We start from the raw sequence: 17,744 nt of genomic DNA, 5'->3' as shown, positions 1-17,744 counted from the left end.
AACATGGGGTCTCCCAAGATGTAAAGAGGAGCACACTAACAGCTTGGCCACCTGCTGCACTGGTCCAAACAGCCCAAAAGTGGGAAAAGGGAGGAAAGGAGGGATGGTAGAGCAAGATGGAAGCAGACAACATGGATCAATCTTTACTGCGAGTACACAACTTTCATACTCAAAGTTGTCTTTTCCATCCAGCTTTAACTAGTGGGACAGAGTCCACAGCCATGTATCATCCCATGGAGGCCCTAGGAGAGAACATTCTGCAGAACTGTGGAACCACACAAGGCCCTAGACATCGACTGCATTTTCACTGTAATGGGACAGAAATGTCTGAGTACTAGCCCAATTCACAGCAACACAAAATATCATCAAGAGAAGCTCTAGAGAAAAAGGCAGCTGAAGTAGCCATTGCTCTAGAAAAATGACCTTTATGCTATAACTGGCAAAGACTTCCACCTCAAATTATATCAAAAGGAAATGCAATCAGACAGCCATTTGGAAAGCATCGTCATCAACACTGGTCTGCCCAGCTGGGTCTTAGAATAAGACAGAAAAATTAATCTAATTTCCTGAAGGCTTTGACCCTGTCCAGGTAAAATCACAGCTGCCTATGAACATCAAGACAATGTAGAAAAATACAGGTAAATAGATGAGCTGATTCAAAGGCAGACTCACAAGCCATCCTAGGTAAAAAGGAGGGATCAGTCCCAAGGGAAACTATCCCTATGAAAAGTTTAACAGGGAGCCATGGAGTACAAGGCCTGCAGCTCTGAAACCAGTCTAGCAGACACCACAGCTCTGAAATCAGTCTAGCAGACATCACAGCCACCAGGAAAATAGTTTTTCAAGACAGCAACTTCAAGGAGATGGTGGCTGAAGGTTCAGATGGTGGGCCAGACAAACACAGCATGAAAGGTAAATCCCTAGGAGAAACTGGATCCCAAATGGGAGATCGTAATAAAAAATGTACCTCTAAGGAACACCATAGAACTCTTCAGAGTAGCCAGTGGAGTATTATTGCTGCCAACATGGAAAATGGAAATGGCCCGCCAAGTGAACCTTAATAAAAAAATATATATATATACCTTGACCCAGAATGAAAAGGGTCAGCAAGAAAATCCAGAATAGCATCCAGTGGGACTGAGAAGGGATCAATGCCCCTCAACACCCAAATTGCAAAACATTTCCATTTACTAGCTTAAATCTTATGTGTAGAAGGTTTTTGAAAGGATGATAAAATACTGACAACTCTGTCAAGACAGTTTTGTATCTCTGGTCATCATGAGAACTGGAGGGACCATGGCAGTCAATTTAAGGGTATGAAGACTGGGTGGTTAAGTCCCTGCTGGATGACAAATCAAACCCAGGATATGGTCAAGAGCCCAAGGAGAGTACCAAAGGGGAGGCTACAGGAAAAGGAACTAAACTTATTGGGACCAAAATAGGGGAGGCTACAGGAAAAGGAACTAAACTTATTGGGACCAAAATAGAACAATTACAATCACAGTCATTCTACAACGGACAGACTTCTGAAGAAATTTTACTATGAGGGGAGTAGGCAGACAGGCATACAAGAGACACGTGAGGGCCAAACATACAGAAGAGCTCCCTTGGTGACTGTCCCACAGGGAGCACCAGGTAGTAAAAACTGCTGCATCTCATGTTGGATGAAGTAGAGAAGGTCCTGACAAGCTTGCAATGCTAGGACGAGAGCTCTCATCTCCAAAACATCAATTTGAATATTGGCATTGAAAGCTGATCAGATCCCTGAAATGTCTTCCTTCAAAATGCCCCCACCCCAGAATGGAGGCATCCGTAGTGACCGTGGCCTGAGGTTGGGGAAGAAAAGATCTCCTGGAAGAAATAAGGGGAGACTCCAACCACCATATGATGTGAGCCTGGCTAACATTTGTCATGACAATGGGAAAGTTCAAAGGATGGGTTACATAATACCAGAGAGGTGTTAATGTCTACTACACTATCCTCACATCGTAACACACCAGAGGCACCAGGCAAATCAATGAAGCCATGTAACACAAGACCCTTATGACAAAGGCGGCTGAGATTTGTAGAAATGAAGCAAAAAAATTGCCTCAGCATGAAGAGAACTCATCTAGTGTACTGAAAGCCTTGCTGTCCGAAATACCTTATTCAAATGACATCCTATGAACTCCAACACCTGAACTGGCTGAAGAGTAGATTTTTCATAGTGATTCATAGGGACAGGCACAGTTGGAGTACGAAGTTCCAAGCCTTGACTTTGTGGAAGTGGTAAGGAGCCAAATGTTTAGGTATGGAAAGACCTGGAACCCCTAAAGCCTGAGAAAAGCTGCTACAATCGATATGCACTTGGTAAACACCCAAGGGCAGTGAGGAGATCAAAGAGCAGTGGTTCGAACTGATAATAATTGGCTTCCATCCAGAATCAAAGATATCTCCTGGAATGCCTTTCAATCTTTATATTATAGCAGACATCCTTGAGAGTGATCAAGCACATCCAGTCACCATTCTTCAATAGAGGCAAAATGGACTGCCGTGACAATCCAGAACTTGGTCTGCTTAACATAATGTTTCAGTTTACATCAATAAAGGATGTTTTAAAGTGCTCCACAAAGTCTAACAGGTGCATCCAGGCATGCCATTTAACAGTTATGCCAGTACTCGCTGCTCTTGAAATGCCCTCTGTTGCACTGGAAATAAGGAGCATAAATACAGTCAATAGAGATTAGACAGTGGCCAACTACACATCGGACTTCTCCTCTTCCCCAGATAGGGACCCTGAGAGGGACTTTGAAAGCTCCCTGGTCAAATCCTTCTGGAGGCTTGTAACATGTGCCAAATACTTCAACACTCTAAGTGTGAAGGTTGATATAGCATAAACCTCACTTCCCAAATCTATTCAGCACCATAGGCTCCCTGTTAGGTGGATGAACAGTGGCGTTTTACTCAGCAAGCTTCTTTTTGATTGCCACTGCCACCAACAAGGAATCAATGGCGGGACCCTTGCTCCAATATGGGTAAAATTTTGGGAATACCAAAAGACATTCTGGTTTGCGAGGAATAGGTTCAGCCATGTCCGGTTCCTTTCATGCCCACTTAGAGATCAAGTCAATCATCAACCACAGGAGGGATCACCCAAGAAGTAGATGGGCCAGTCCCAAAAGTCTCAAAAAATACTGACTCCTCCTGGGAGGGGAGCTTCTGAAGGCCATCCCCACCACTTTCAGTACTCGTTCCAGGATTTCTCCTCAAGTGGGGATCTACATGACCACTCCCCCATCATCCAAGGCAGTATCCTCAGTCAAAGATTTCTGTGGGGAGTCAAAATCCCTGTTTTAGCACAAACACTTGAGACGAGCCTCCCCAGCTGGGTTTCTAGGGAGGACTCAGAAGATGAACAGGAGTCTTCAGTGCAGACAGTCTCAATACTATAAAGGTGCAGACTGTCCAGTTGGGATGGAAAAAAGTAACTAATGTAGGGGAAGGACAGTTGCAAGTGGGAAAGGGAAGTCCACTCCCTAGAATGAGAAAGCACTCTCTTGAAAGCTTTGAAAGCACAAGTCGAGACTTAACCAGAGACTGCACAAGTAGAAGCAGTAGCACCTAATAAAGATTGGTCAAACTTGGCTCTGAAGCTGACCTTGGGGACAAGCTGTCTAGCTCTGAATCTCTGAGAGCTTTGGAGTCAAGCAAGCCCTCCTCCCAAAGTCTGATGTCAGTACCAAGATCCGTCAGGGTCCCAGCCATGTGGCACTAACTGGATCAGAGATATGGTCAGAGCTGAGGTAGACCAGGTCTTTACATCTGATGTAGAAAACACCCTGGAAACGCCCAAATCCAACAGCACCAATTCCAAAGGTCAGACTGGGGAAGGAGTAATGATATAATGAGGGGACAGGCCCATGCCCATGGCATCGACTGTGACTGGAGCCAGGAGAGCCCCCAAATGGATTTGGGTTCTGAGGAATTTCATCACTCTATCAATCTCTGCCTCGGAAAGGCTCCTGGATGACCACAACAATAGGAAACATGAAGCAGTGGAGGAGGGTCTGGGTGAACAATGGAATTGTCTTTCCTGAAGGAAAGGAGATCACAGCCTACATCAAACTGGCTCTGGGAAGAAATGAGGTTCCAGCAAGGGATGGGATCTGGACCCAATAAAGACAGGATTTGGCACAAGACTTGGATTAGAAGTATTAGGAAACTTCATGGCCACACCTGAGGAAGATGAACAACCCAGCAATTGCTTTTTGGACTCTTTGGCAATTTCTTTATCCTTTCTCCTTTGTTTTTGAAGCAAAGAGAGGTAAGAAAAAGACAGGAAAGGTAAAATGATAACAAAAGAAGAGGATAAATCTCACAAATATAACAAGTTATCAAGAAATTAGCTTTGACTTAGCTGGACCCAGGTATAAGCAATGGAAATCACATCTGCAGCAAACAAGCAGCAAGTGAGATCTAAGGTAACTCTCCAGTTACTTGACACTGTGGGTAAGGGGAGGGAGGCTGAGCTTTGGATCCAGAGTATAAGAGTGGCCAAAGTCAAATCTGATAACTCCATTGAGATACAGATGGAAAAGACATCAGATTAATAATTAGAATTGTAGATTTTGTTTACGTCAGAAAATGCATATTAATTCACGTTCTCTTATTCTGTCAACTTCAAGTTCACACTACTAATATTAACAAATGACACTTATTGTCCCTGCTCATTTCTGGAATTGTCTCCGATTCTGGAGGTAAGAGGTTGAGAGTTATAATGTGAGCACTCAAGTTAAAATCTCTACCTTATCAGGAAAGTTGTTCTCAGTCACACAAGAAGGCGATCCATTTGGCTCCTGGTAAATAACAAAATCACGTCTGGAAATACAAATAAGAAACACAAATATTAGAATACTTTAACAATGTCAAGTCTAATATAAAAAGTGCAATTATTCAACTAACTTACAGCTCCCCACAGGATATGTAGTAACAAAGCCTGCCCACACACACATTATGGACAACCTCCTCCTTAAAGGAGAACTCCACACAAATGTCAAGTTTTGTTTCCAAAAAGTTATTTTCCTTCCCTGTAATCCAACACTGAATGGGTAATACAGAAAAAGCATAATTTAAAAATGATTCCATTTGTTTTATGTCAGAACTTATTTCTATTCCCTTTTTTTCCTACACTTGATCTTCATCTGTTAAATCATTAGGGCTACCAAGAGTGTCAGAATAATTAGTTAGGTCACTTCAACTACAGAACCATTAAGAAAACAAAGTCTCAAACACTGGTGCATAAATGTGGCTTATCAGTCCCAGTTTGCCAGTCTGGAGTCTGAACAAAAGTAAGGTTTCATAGGAGGTTACTAGGCTAGCAGCCACAGACCCCTTACAAGCCTAGTCATGTTAATCTCAAATTGCCCCATCTGTCCTTATTAAGTTGTGAATGTATTTTACAGAGCTAGTCTATGGGCAACACCGACCCCCCCCCCCCCCCCCCCGTCCATGAGGGACATGGGTGCCACCCCAGGGTGAATTTGCAGTCTTCCATCCATTTTTCTAGGCTGCACTTGAATAGGGTCAGTGAGGAGCCCTGCTTCACTTGAACTGGAAGTTTGCTCAACAAGAGCAGCAGTCTCTGGGAGACATATTTGTCTCTCCAGCATGTTCTGTTAATGTCACAGGTGAGTTTAAGATCCCTAGAGTGAGAGACTCTTGCACCGTTAGATTTGCCTATGTGAAGCATATCCATCAGGGCAAGGTTGGAGACTGCTCTGTAGACCAGGCACAAGTCTCCTCTCAGCAGCCTATACAATGCAGAGTACAGTGTCAGGGTTTTTAGTTTATCCACATACATCATGGTTTGGAAGCCCTGTATTTTCTTGGTGAGGAACCTCTGTGGTCTCTCCAGTTGTGGCAAGCATCTGCTGAGGTACATGCGAAAGGCAGCATTGTACTCTATTAGTGGTCTTATTAGGGTCGAGTACAGTGGGGCTATAACATCCTTGGACCAGGATGCAATGCCCTTACTCGTGAGGTGCACAATGTAAAATGCTTTCCTTACCACAGAGGAAACTTTGAGGTCAAAGTTCAGATTGCTATCTACCTGTGTTCCTAGGTCTCGCACCACTGGGTTTGAGCTTAAGGGAGTGTTGTAGATACTGTAGTTAGCTTAGTTTTCAGATGCAAAGGAAGATGAAAACACAACTCATAATTTATTCTGTTTTCTAATTACAAATTAGTTGTCTCCGAGTGCCACAAAGAACATATTTTCATCGTACTTTTCTTATTTTCTGTCATTACTTGACTTTACTTTTTTTCTACAGTGCATTTTCTGTAAAAGTGCACATTTTTCAGGTGTTTTGTTAAGAATGTTTGCATTGCATTGCATACAGTGTTTTGTTGAGACAAGTTAGTGAATTGGGGAAGGAAGATCAACATCAAAAACTTTAACTCCAGCTACATTATTAAAAACTGAATGCAACACAAACCTATTCAGTCCAAGTAACACCTATTAATCACATAGTTAAAATTTTTCACATTTGAACACTGAACTACAGTTGTTACTTTGAAAAACACAATTAACTCCGCTACATTTTCAAATCTTTCATTTAAATATTCACTAAAATGCTGCATCAGAGATGGCCACTAATAAAAATCAAAGGTTGTAAAGTAATGAAAATATGGATTGATGCGACAGTCCAAAATAGGCAGTCACAGTACTATTGTAAGTTAAAGACAGAGAGAGATAAACTAATCACAGAGATTTTTCTCTAGCCTTCTAAAATGGCATCAAGATGGCAAACTCACTGACTGCAAAACAGCACCCTTTCAGGCCATTTTGGCATATAGCAAATTAAGTAGATAATAACAATGTACTGTGACAGAGTCATTGATGATGCAGAAAAGTTCAAGGTATGCTGGAAAAAATGTTTTTTTCAGCTTTAGGGTCACCTACAATCAGACATTTTTGTTAGTATGTACAAGTACAACCAATGAATTGCAGCCTTATGCATATTCACAAAGTTTTGTTACTACGTACACCTTTTGTTACTGAAATAAAAGAATAGCAAATAAAAAATAAGACACGCATTAACAAATCCATCAGAGACCCCATGTTCCACTCTGCTCCTACCACAAGTGCTGTGCGGTATACATTTTTTTTTTTTACTGCCAATATCTTCATTTTTTTGGTTTAACTGTTGGGTGGCTGGAATAAAGATGTCTTTTTTATTTATTATTAGACTACAATGGAGCGTACAAGACAGTGGCAGTCATCTTTTTTGAATTTTGACTACAAACCTCTACACCATCTTTAGTTTCTATTTCTTAACCCCCCCCCCCACACACACACACACACACACACACACTATTAGACTATGGCAGGGGTACAGAGGGGCAGTAGTCCCCTGGCTGAAGACTGGCATTAGTAACAGTAAGCAACACAAACATTAAGTACTTTCATCTTACTGTTTCTATGACTTTGTGAGTGACAAAGGAATGACACAGCCTGCATTATTAATAACTAATGGGCTGAATTTGCATGGCTATCAATTAGTCAATGTTAGTCATCTGAAGACACTCCAACAACAGCAAAAACAATGGTAAGGGGGACTTAACGTAAGTTATGCCCATGAACATAACTCTTCAAATCTTTCTACTGAACATTAGAAGGGACTAATTAACAGTGTGCATTACTGTCTAGAACCAAATTCTTACATCAAGTGCTTGTAGCTGCAGTATCACTTACACTCATTTGGAAAACTGAAAATCATGTTTTCTTCACTTTTCTTTAGGTCTTTAGATAAGCCGTGCTAAAATGATGATAATGGTAAATGTGTATGTGGGTGCGTCTGTGTGGGTCCCCTTTGAATTATCAAAATCCCACATAAACCAAAACTAAGAAATCGAGACCGGAAAGCTGAACGTTTAAAATTCTGAAAATGTAGAAGATCAAAGGTCAGAAGACTGAATGTTTACAATACCAAATGTTAGTTTGAAATTTAAAGAGGCAATGTCATAATTACAATACTGGCATAGGACATTCGTAGTTAGTGTCGGTAAATGCGGTATGTCCCTTTAAATTTGTGTAGGACATATGTGAGCAAATATGGTGGATGTTTTGTACGGTCCCGGCAGTAGTAGACGTGTGTGCTGTACTACAAGGTAAGAAAAAGGTATATACCCTTATCCCCACCGTAGTGCGATCTCAGAGTTGGAATATATAGTTAGGGGGTGTAGCCCCCCCCACTTAGGTTAGTTTTAGATAGTACGGTTTGTTGACAGAAGGGTAGTTAGTAATTTAATTTTATAAATATTGTTTGTGTTTGGAGGTATATAGTGTTGTATTTTATGTTGTATATTGTTGGTTTTGGAAGTCGGTTTTATATGCAGTTTGTGCGTTCAGTTTCAGTATTTTGGGTTTCAGTGTTGTGACATTTGGTTTTCCGGTCTCGATCTTTTGGTCTTCCTTCATGTGGGATTTCGATAATTAAAAAGTAGATCCGTCTGTGTATATGTGCCTGTGCTTGCACTCACACCACAACCATGCATTTATGAAAGTTATGCAATACCACTCTGCATGGTCATACTCTAAATTCTTCAAACTCATTACAACTAAAACTACATGACTTGAACAGCTCAGCATCTGGCACTTTAACAGACTCTAACTCCCACTTTATCCACAAAGATCATTTTAATCACATTCTCCAACATGCCACTTGACACTAAAAAACACAGGGAATTCAAACAGATACAGTATTAAGATAAGCTAAGGACTTCCTATACCTCACCTGCCTAAAGTTGATAGGAGAAGGGTGGGCATGCTGAAGAAAGTACACTTGTGCAAGAACTTACCATAACAGTAGATGTTCTTCTGATCACTGTTGCAGTATTCTTAACAGATGTTTTTTTTTCACTTATGTCTGGCAGGGATACCAAAGTTTTACCTTCCCAAGGACACAAGTCCAACGTTTGATCTCAGCTCATGTGCTTCAAGGTATAGGACGGACATACACAAGGTCATCAGACCATCTCCAAGCCAGTGGCCTGAAGACAACTGAGAGAGGAAACTGAGCTAGGAGGGGTGTAGTTTAAACAAGTAGAAAACTCCCCAAGAAAGGATGCGTGTGTGTGATCCAAACGCAAGACAGTAGAGGGGAAGAAGGGAGGGAATGTATACTGCAACAGTGGTCAGTAGGACATCTACTATTATGATAAGTTCTTACACAACTGTACTATATCCTAACTGAAATCACTGTTGCAGTATTCATAACAGATGGACAATTCAAAAATCTAGAGAGAGAAAGAAAATGGGGTGGATGGCTACAGAGAAAAGGAAGTGTCCAGGAGACCAGAGAGGACTAACCTGGCAAAGGCTGCTCTAGACCTGGAGAAGGCACCCATTTTGTAGTGCTTGGTGAAGGTGTGCAAAGTGGACCAAGTGGCTGCTCATAAGATAGACCTGGCATCAGCACCCTTTTGGAAGATATCAGAAGAGACAACTGCCTGACTGGAACGGGCTTTAGGCCAGGAAGGCAAGGATTTACCATGCTGTAAGTAGCAGAATGAGATAGCCTTAGAAATCCAGGATGCAATGGTTTGCTTTGAGACTCGCTGACCCAGCTTGGCATTCATGAAAGAAACAAATAGTTGGTCAGGTTTTCTGATCATCTGTGTTTTATCCAAATAAAACCTCAGCTGCCTGTGAACGTCTAGGGAGTATAAGATTTTGCCCCCCCACACACACATTTTGAGGATTGGGAAAGAAAGCAGGTAGGTGAATGGCTTGATTGGAGGATAGTTTGTTCATTACCTTATGCATGAAAGGGGGACTGGTCCCAAGCATTACCCTGTCCTTCTGGAAAATAGGAAAGGGAGGAGTAGCCATGAATCCTTGGAGTTCAGACACCCTGTATGTCAAGGTTAGAGCTAGGAGGACAGTTTTCCCATGTGCAGACTTTTAATATGGCAGATTTTGATAGCTCAAAAGAGGTTAGTGTGAGCTTTTCCAGAACAAAATTAAGATCCCATGGTGGAGTAATTGATTTCCTTGAAGGCTGAAGGTGCAGGACTCCTTTCAGGAAGAAAGTACAGTTGTGTACACCTACCATAAATGTAGATGTTCGAGTGTCTTCACTGTTGCAGTCATGACTGTAGGGTTCTCCCCTGCCGGCAGGCAGCCCTCGGTCGGCCAGAATCCCAAAGTCTGGGTCCGGCGTCGGCTGTTCAACCATGCTCCCTGACGTCAGAGCGCCAGGAGTACAAAGCTGACAGCAGACGCCATCTTCTCCAGTTTTTCTTGCCCCAGATGTCAGGAGTCCCAAAATGAAAAAGGTCCGATATCCTTTGCAAATACACCTCAGAAGAATGGTGAAAAAAGGAACTACACAAAAATACAAATAAGAGGGGACAGGAGGGAGGGAAACCCAGACTGCAACAGTGAAGACACTCGAACATCTACATTTATGGTAGGTGTACACAACTGTACTATGTTCATCGTGTTTCACTGTTGCAATCATGACTGTAGGGTAGAATCCCACAGCTGAAAGAAAGGGAGGTGGTCATAAAGAAGAAGGGGCGGCTAAAAGGCCCTGCAAGACTGCAGAAGTAAAGCCTGCCCTAGACTTAGAGTAGAGAGGTAGATTGTAGTGCTTAGAAAAAGTATGCACTGAACTCCAAGTTGCAACTTCCAAAATGTCTTTGGTAGGAACTCCCCTGAGGAAGGCCGCAGAAGTGGCAGCAGCTCTGGTGGAATGAGTCTGTATACTTCCTGGGATTTGCTTTCCATGGTGTGAATAACAAAATCTGATTCCATGAGCAATCCATTTAGAAATGGTCTGTTTTGAAATGGCTTTACCTTGGGAACTTGAAGCATAAGAAACAAACAATTGTTCTGATTTTCTGATGTCCTTGGTTCTGTCCAGGTAAAAACGTAGTTGTCTGTGTACATCCAAGGAATGCAAGATCCTTTCCCCTTTATTTTGAGGAGTGGGGAAAAAGTTGGCAAGTGGATAGTTTGATTTAAAGCCACTTAGGAAACCACCTTAGGCATGAAGGTAGGATTATTCCTCAAAGACACCCTGTCTTGATGAAAAATAATATAAGGTTCCACAGCCATAAGAGTTTGTAACTCTGAAACTCTCCTGGCAGAGGTTAGGGCTAACAGGATAGCTGTCTTCCAAGATAAAAATTTGATGTCAGAAGAGGCAGCAGGCTCAAAAGGAGGCAAGGTTAATTTTTCCAAAACATAGTTGAGATCCCAAGCAGGAATGGGAGGAGATCGAGGAGGTCTTAAGTTCTTAGCTCCTCTGAGAAACTGTCTCATGAGCTGGTGGGAAAAGATTGGAGGGTCTGTATTATAATGAGCAGAAATAGCAGAGGCATGTATCTTAATGGAAGAGAAAGAGAGACCCTTATGTAAGAGATCTGTCAAGTAAAGTAAAATTAAAGGAATGTTCAGAAGAAGAGGATCAGAATCCTGAGCCTGCATCCAGGAACAAAATCTTTTCCATTTTCCTGCATAAGATTTTCTAGTGCTAGGACGTCTGGCTTCTAAAATGACATCCATAACCTGCTTGGGTAGGAAAGAAGAAATCAAAGGCCCTTGATTAACCAGGCCGCCAGGCTGAGAGTTCTGACATGAGAGTGTAGAACCTGACCCTGATGTTGGGACAGAAGGTTCGGAGACTGAGGTAAAACCCAAGGGGGCTCCAGACATAGTTTTTTTTAGAGTTGGGTACCAAAACTGTCGAGGCCAATTTGGGGCCAGCAATATTATCATCTTGGGCTTGTCCTGTTTTATCTTTAATAAGACCTGCGGAAGAAGAGGAAGAGGCGGAAAGGCATATCCCGAGAGGTTCCTCCAACTGAATGACAGGGCATCCACTTTCCAAGCTTCTTTGTGGAAAGTCCTGGTGCAAAAATTCTGTAGTTGATGATTGAGATGGGATGCAAAGAGGTCTATGTGAGGACATCCCCAAATTGCTGTTATCATCCTGAATATTTTGGTGTCCAGCATCCACTCATGTGGATCCGAAAGGTTTCTGCTCAGACTGTCTGCCAGGAAGTTTTGCTTCCCTGGTAGAAACTGAGCTTGAAGATCCAGATTACAAGCTAGAGCTGTGTTCCATAGATCCATGGCTAGTCTGCAAAGGGGGTAGGAATGAGATCCCCCTTGCTTGTTTATGTACCACATAACTGTGGTGTTGTATGTCCGTATTAGTAGTTGTCCTGGTTGTAGAAGATTCCTGAAGGCCATTAGAGCTTTCTGAACGGCTAACATTTCCTTTAAATTGATATGCAGGTGCTTCTGATCCTTTGTCCAAAGGCCCTGCAGACAGTTGCCCTGAAAATGGGCTCCCCAAGCATAATCCGAGGCGTCCATGGTTAGAATCTGAGTGGCAGGAGGCAGACAGAAGGGTTTCCCTTTGTTTAAAGCACATGCCCTGGGCCACCAAAGAAATTCCTTTTGAAGGTAAGGCAAGACAGAAATCAGTATGTCTAAACTGTGGCAATGCTGAGACCATACACTTTTTAGGTACCACTGTATTTTCCTCATGTGTAGTCTTGCATATGGTACGAGAAGGATGCAGGAGGCCATGAAACCCCAAAGCCTGCAGGAATCCTCCTTGTAGATAGCCGAGTTAAAGTTGCCAAGGTTTTGAAAGTTGAAGCCAGCTGTAATTGTTTTTCGGATGTCAGAAATGCCATCTGGGTTGTGGTGTTTAGAAGAGCACCCAGAAAAGTTATCTGTTGTGATGGTGTCAAATTTGACTTTTTATGTTTACAGAGAATCCCAGGAACTTGAGGAGGTTCTGTACAAAGTCTAGATGCTGGAGTATGACATCCTTGCTGTCTGCCTGAATTAGACAATCATCCAGATAAGGATAAATTTGAATTCCCTTGAGTCTGCAGTAAGCTACTACTGGAGCCAGGTATTTGGTGAAGACCCTGGGCGCAGTAGACAATCCAAAGGGAAGAGCAGAGAATTGAAAGTGCCTCGATCCGGCCTTGAACCTGAGGTATTTTCTGCATTCCTGCCTGATAGGAATGTGTAAAATATGCCTCCTTTAAATCCAAAGTTACCATCCATGCATCTTTGGACAGCATTGGAAGTAGCTGCTGTAGAGTAAGCATCTTGAATTTTGGAATCTCTAGAAAGGTGTTCAAGACTGACAGATCCTGAATGAGTTTTGCTTCCTGGGGACTAGAAAGAGCCTCGAGTAAAAACCTTGTCCCATCTCTGAAAGTGGAACCAGTTCTATGGCTTTCATAGCCAAAAGAGCTTCCACATGGTTTAAGGGCTCCGTCCATTGATGTTTTGGAAGGTCTGGCCATCCGCTTGGCCTTGGCAGGGTATGAAAATGGAATTTGTAACCTCTTAAAACCACATCCAAAACCCACTTGTCTTGGGTTATACGAGTCCAATTTTGATAAAAAAGAGAGAGTTTTCCTCCGAGAGGGGCTTCCAGGCAAGAAGTTCCTGTAGCCCAACAGAGGGAGTCATTGAGTTTGCTTCCTATGAGTTTGTGACCTGTCCTCTCCTCCCCTGGGGGTGGAAGCAGTCCACTGTCTTGGTCTATAAGAAGCTTGTGTTTGAGACCTTCCCCTGGAGCATCTATATCTACCCCTCTGAGGCCTGTCTGAAGTGGGAAAGGACCAATTTTTAGAAGGCCAATTCCTGCTAAATCTAGCTGGCTGTACTTGTAAGAAATCTTTAACTGTTTGCATGGATTTCGCCTTATCCTCCATCTTTTTAATCACCTCTTCAGCTTTTGATCCAAACAAAACATTATGCTGAACAGGAGCATCCAATAATTTAGCCTTTACTTGTTCAGGCAAATTTTGTTCCTTTAGCCATGCATGCCTTCTAATGACTGTGCCGGAGGCAGCAGCCCTACAAGAAGCCTCCAAGGCATCAAATCCACAGTGTAAACCATGCTTCCCAACTTGTTCAGTGGCATTCAATAAGTCATGTAATTCCTTATCATCCGCACAGGCAGAAATGGAAGTCAGCTTTTGTTTTAAAACAGACAAGAGAAATTGCTGGTATTTCAGCATATGAAACTGACAGTTTAAAGCCCTAATGGACAAAGTAGCAGAAGTGTACACCTTTTTGCCCCATCTTTCTAAGGATCTAGAATCCTTTTCAGTGGGAATGGGATTTTTGGCAGAAGCGGTCTTAACTCCCTTAGGACCCTGAGAAATGGTTTCAGGGTCAGCAGAAGGGTTCTTGTATAAAAACTGGTGGGAATCAGGAACCCTGTAATATCTATCAGGCTTAACAGGAGCAGGAGGAAAAGAATGAGGGGTTAAGTTAGCCTCCGAAAAAGCATCATCCACAATATCCAAAACAGGAGGAATAGCCAGGGGTCTAATGTTGGGGAAGAAGAAGAAAATCCCTTAGTCTTTTCTTAAATTCCGAATACTCCTGTCCTTCCCAGTGGAAATGTTCCCTCATTTCATGCAAAGTTTCCCCAAAAGAGAAATCCTCAGGGGGAGAAGCTGAAGGAATGGATTCCTCAGCATCAGAATCCTCATAAGGAGGGAAAGAATATTCCTGGTCAGAAGAAGAAACTGAAGAAACAGAAGCCTGATCAGAGGAATCATAATAAACATCCTGCCTTGGCCTTTTATCTGGAGGGGGATGAGAACCCCTAATCATAGTAAATAAATCCTCCGCCATCTTGAGTAACTGTTTCTGTGACTTGGGAGCCAGTTCAGAAGAGGGCTGTGTTGCAGTCTTTGATTTAGAAGGAGTCTTTGCCTTTGTCTTTGGCTTTGCCTTTATTAGAAGCTGAGTAGGCCTGAAAACCCCTTCGGAAACCGTTACCTGCACAGCAGCTCCGGACCCATCCGAAGGAGCATTGTCCAAAGGTCCTGCAACAGAAATATTTAAAGGCCTGGTTGGCTCCTCATGAGAGTCCGTTTCGGCCATTGGTTCTGAAATGGCCGACGACAGGGGCTGCAAAAGCGCCTCACTGACGACGGCCGAACCTGAAGCTGGCTCCGCTTGTGCGCTATCATCAGATTTGGACCTCGAAGGCCTGTCTTTATCCTTGCGACGTCTGTGAACTCCGGTAGCTGGAACCGTATCCGATGACATTTTGTAGTTAAAGCACCTACCGAAGTAATGAAAAGCAAAATCGTACCTTCATTTAATTGTACGTTGATTGAATCTAGCACAAAACCGACAACTAGCTACGTCGTGGTCAGGGCCTAAGCAAGGAATACAGTAAGAATGAAAATCCTTATGAGGTATTTGCTTCCCACATGAAATACAATTATTAACTTTTTCTGGCATCGGACTGGAGCAAGAAAAAAAGTTTCCCCAATGGGGTACTTAGCTTTGAGTGGAGAAGAAAATCTTCGGACTGAAGTTTATCAGAAAAAATAGTCAGGAGTCAGCCGACCAGCACTTGCGAACTGCTATCACTGCACGGCAAGAAAGGCTGGAGAAGATGGCATCGGCTGTCAGCTTTGTACTCCTGGCGCTCTGACGTCAGGGAGCATGGTTGAACAGCCAACGCCAGACCCTGACTTTGGGATTCTGGCTGACCGAGGGCTGCCTGCCGGCAGGGGAGAACCCTACAGTCATGACTGCAACAGTGAAACACTATGAACATCCTGACCTCTGCCTTGGACATGAAAAGAGGATCCAGAGGCAAACCGGCATTGATGGCTGACAAATGAGCTTTAATGAATGAGCAGGCCAACCTAGAATGCAGAAGCTCAAAGAGATACTGAAGTACAGCAGGAAAAGTGTACTTTTCAACTGAAGCCTACAGTCAGGTTTTGTGTCCAAGGAGTGGAAGATGACTACAGTCATTCCTCTGCACAAAGGTGGTCCAAACACCGATCCAGGTAACTAAAGGCCCAAAAGTCTGACCAGCCTCATATGTCATGCCAGTGAAAGAGTCATCACAGACATGATAAATGAGAACATAGGTAACCTGCAAACACTGGACCAGTCAGAGCTCAGCTTTGCTAGAGGAAGGTCATGTCTATTAAATCTGGTGGACGTCTTTCAGAGGGTCACAAAAGCAAAGGATAAGGGCAAGACTGTGTACACAGATTACCTTGACTTGGCCAAGGCTTTTGATACAATAACTCACTCAGGCATTTTAGATAACTGCACTAAATTAGGTATAAAACCTTTTATCGCCCAAAGGATAGCCAACTGGCTCACTGACAGGACCCAGGAGTTCAAAATTGGTGAGGCTACCTCCACCAAGAGAACAGTAACTAGCAGACCCCCCCCACCAAGACCTCAGTAATGGGCCTGCTCCTTTTTGGCATCTATTTCTCTTTAATGGAAGTAAATGCTGAAGTTTATGGCTAAGTTTGCAGATGATTGCAAGCTGGGGGTTATCATCAACTCCCCTGTAGCCACCAACATTCTTCAAGAACGCCCATGTCTGACTAACAAATGGTGCCAAAGCCATGGTCTTAAACTCAATTTCAAGAAATGCATAATTGTACCCTTTGGGAAATCAACCATCCCGGCTAATTACCATGTTGATAATAAACCCTAAAAGTTGATCTAGTGGTCAAGGATCTGGGTAAGTACATAGACAGTAGCCTTACCTTCGACCACCATGTGGCCACAGTGGTAAAGAAATCCTTTTATGTTGTGCAATGAATAAGTACAGGCATGGGTTCTAGGTCCAAAGAAGTCATTATCCCACTCTACTCTGTCCTTATCAGACCAATCATACAGTACAATGCTCCCTTCAATACATACATGACCAGGCATATGCAGCAACTAGAGCAACCTCAGGGGGTCCTTACAAAAAGAATATGAGGCGTAATAAACCTGCCTTAAGCAGAGTGCCTTAAGGTCCCTTCCCTCTACTCAGTCTCTTACAGACTGCTGAGGGGTGTTCCATGCCTGGCTTACAAGGAATCCACAAACCCCACACTTATGAATCTACTGCATATTCGTAAGTCAAACAGTACCAGGAATACAAGGTCTAAGGCCCAGCGTTTCATCTAGACAAACAGAAAACAGAACATGTTGGGGAGACGGACACATTTCCCAGAGACTGCCCCTCCAATAGGGGAGGTTTCCTATCAATGAGCAGCTGAGTTCATCAATTACCCAATTTAAGTGCAGCCTAGACCAGTGGCTGGGGAATAAGAAATTTACACAGGGCCTGCCACCCATGTTCCTTGCAGACAGTGGTAGCTTATAAATGTTTGGCCCTCAATGAACTGTTGGATACAAATCGTCATTATTCTTTTGAGAAAACTTGGCTAGGCTTAGAAAGCCCCCCCACCACCACTCCCAATCATTATCCTAGTAACTATCTAGGAATCTGCGAAAGAATGGTTCCAGTCTGTGCTTGTGTCACCAAAGAGAGAATCTTTTCCACTTGGTTGTGTACGATTCCCAGTATTAGGCTACCTGGCCTCCTGTAAAATCTGCACCACATCCTCTGAAAATAAGTGCCTCTTAGGGATCAGACTCCAAACACTGACACAGCCAACCTTTCTTTTGGGTGATTAGATCTGGTAGCATTGGAATATTCAAGTGGTTTACCTTTGAGAGGTAGAACAGGATAGAAACCAATGCTGCCTTGCCAAAATGGGGACAGGAGCAGCAATTTTGGATTGTCCTTTTGGATTTTTAACAGGATCCTTAGAATGGGTAACAGTGGAGGGTAGGTATATAGGAACCTCCATGTCCAGTGGAAGATCACATCTGTCCTCCAAGCCAAAGTCATGGTCTTGGTGCAGAACACAGGGAACTGGTGGTGTTC

At 43.1% G+C, this 17,744-nt stretch overlaps 1 protein-coding gene across 2 annotated transcripts in view; it reads right to left on the bottom strand.

Annotated features, from left to right (window-relative positions):
- The window catches only part of OTUD4 (OTU deubiquitinase 4), a 2,240,995-nt gene that overhangs the window by 1,639,679 nt on the left and 583,572 nt on the right, over nucleotides 1–17,744 (bottom strand). For both annotated transcript variants that reach the window (XM_044062226.1, XM_044062227.1), the window contains one exon: nucleotides 4,785–4,857. In XM_044062226.1, the coding sequence (XP_043918161.1) occupies nucleotides 4,785–4,857 (73 nt within the window). The remainder of the gene's footprint in view (nucleotides 1–4,784; nucleotides 4,858–17,744) is intronic.

Source organism: Protopterus annectens, chromosome 2.part1 (genome assembly GCF_019279795.1).
Source record: "Protopterus annectens isolate FY-2018-M chromosome 2.part1, PAN1.0, whole genome shotgun sequence".
Taxonomy (NCBI): domain Eukaryota; kingdom Metazoa; phylum Chordata; order Ceratodontiformes; family Protopteridae; genus Protopterus; species Protopterus annectens.
Note: the sequence above shows the minus strand (reverse complement) of the source record. Positions and strands in the feature narration are given on the sequence as shown.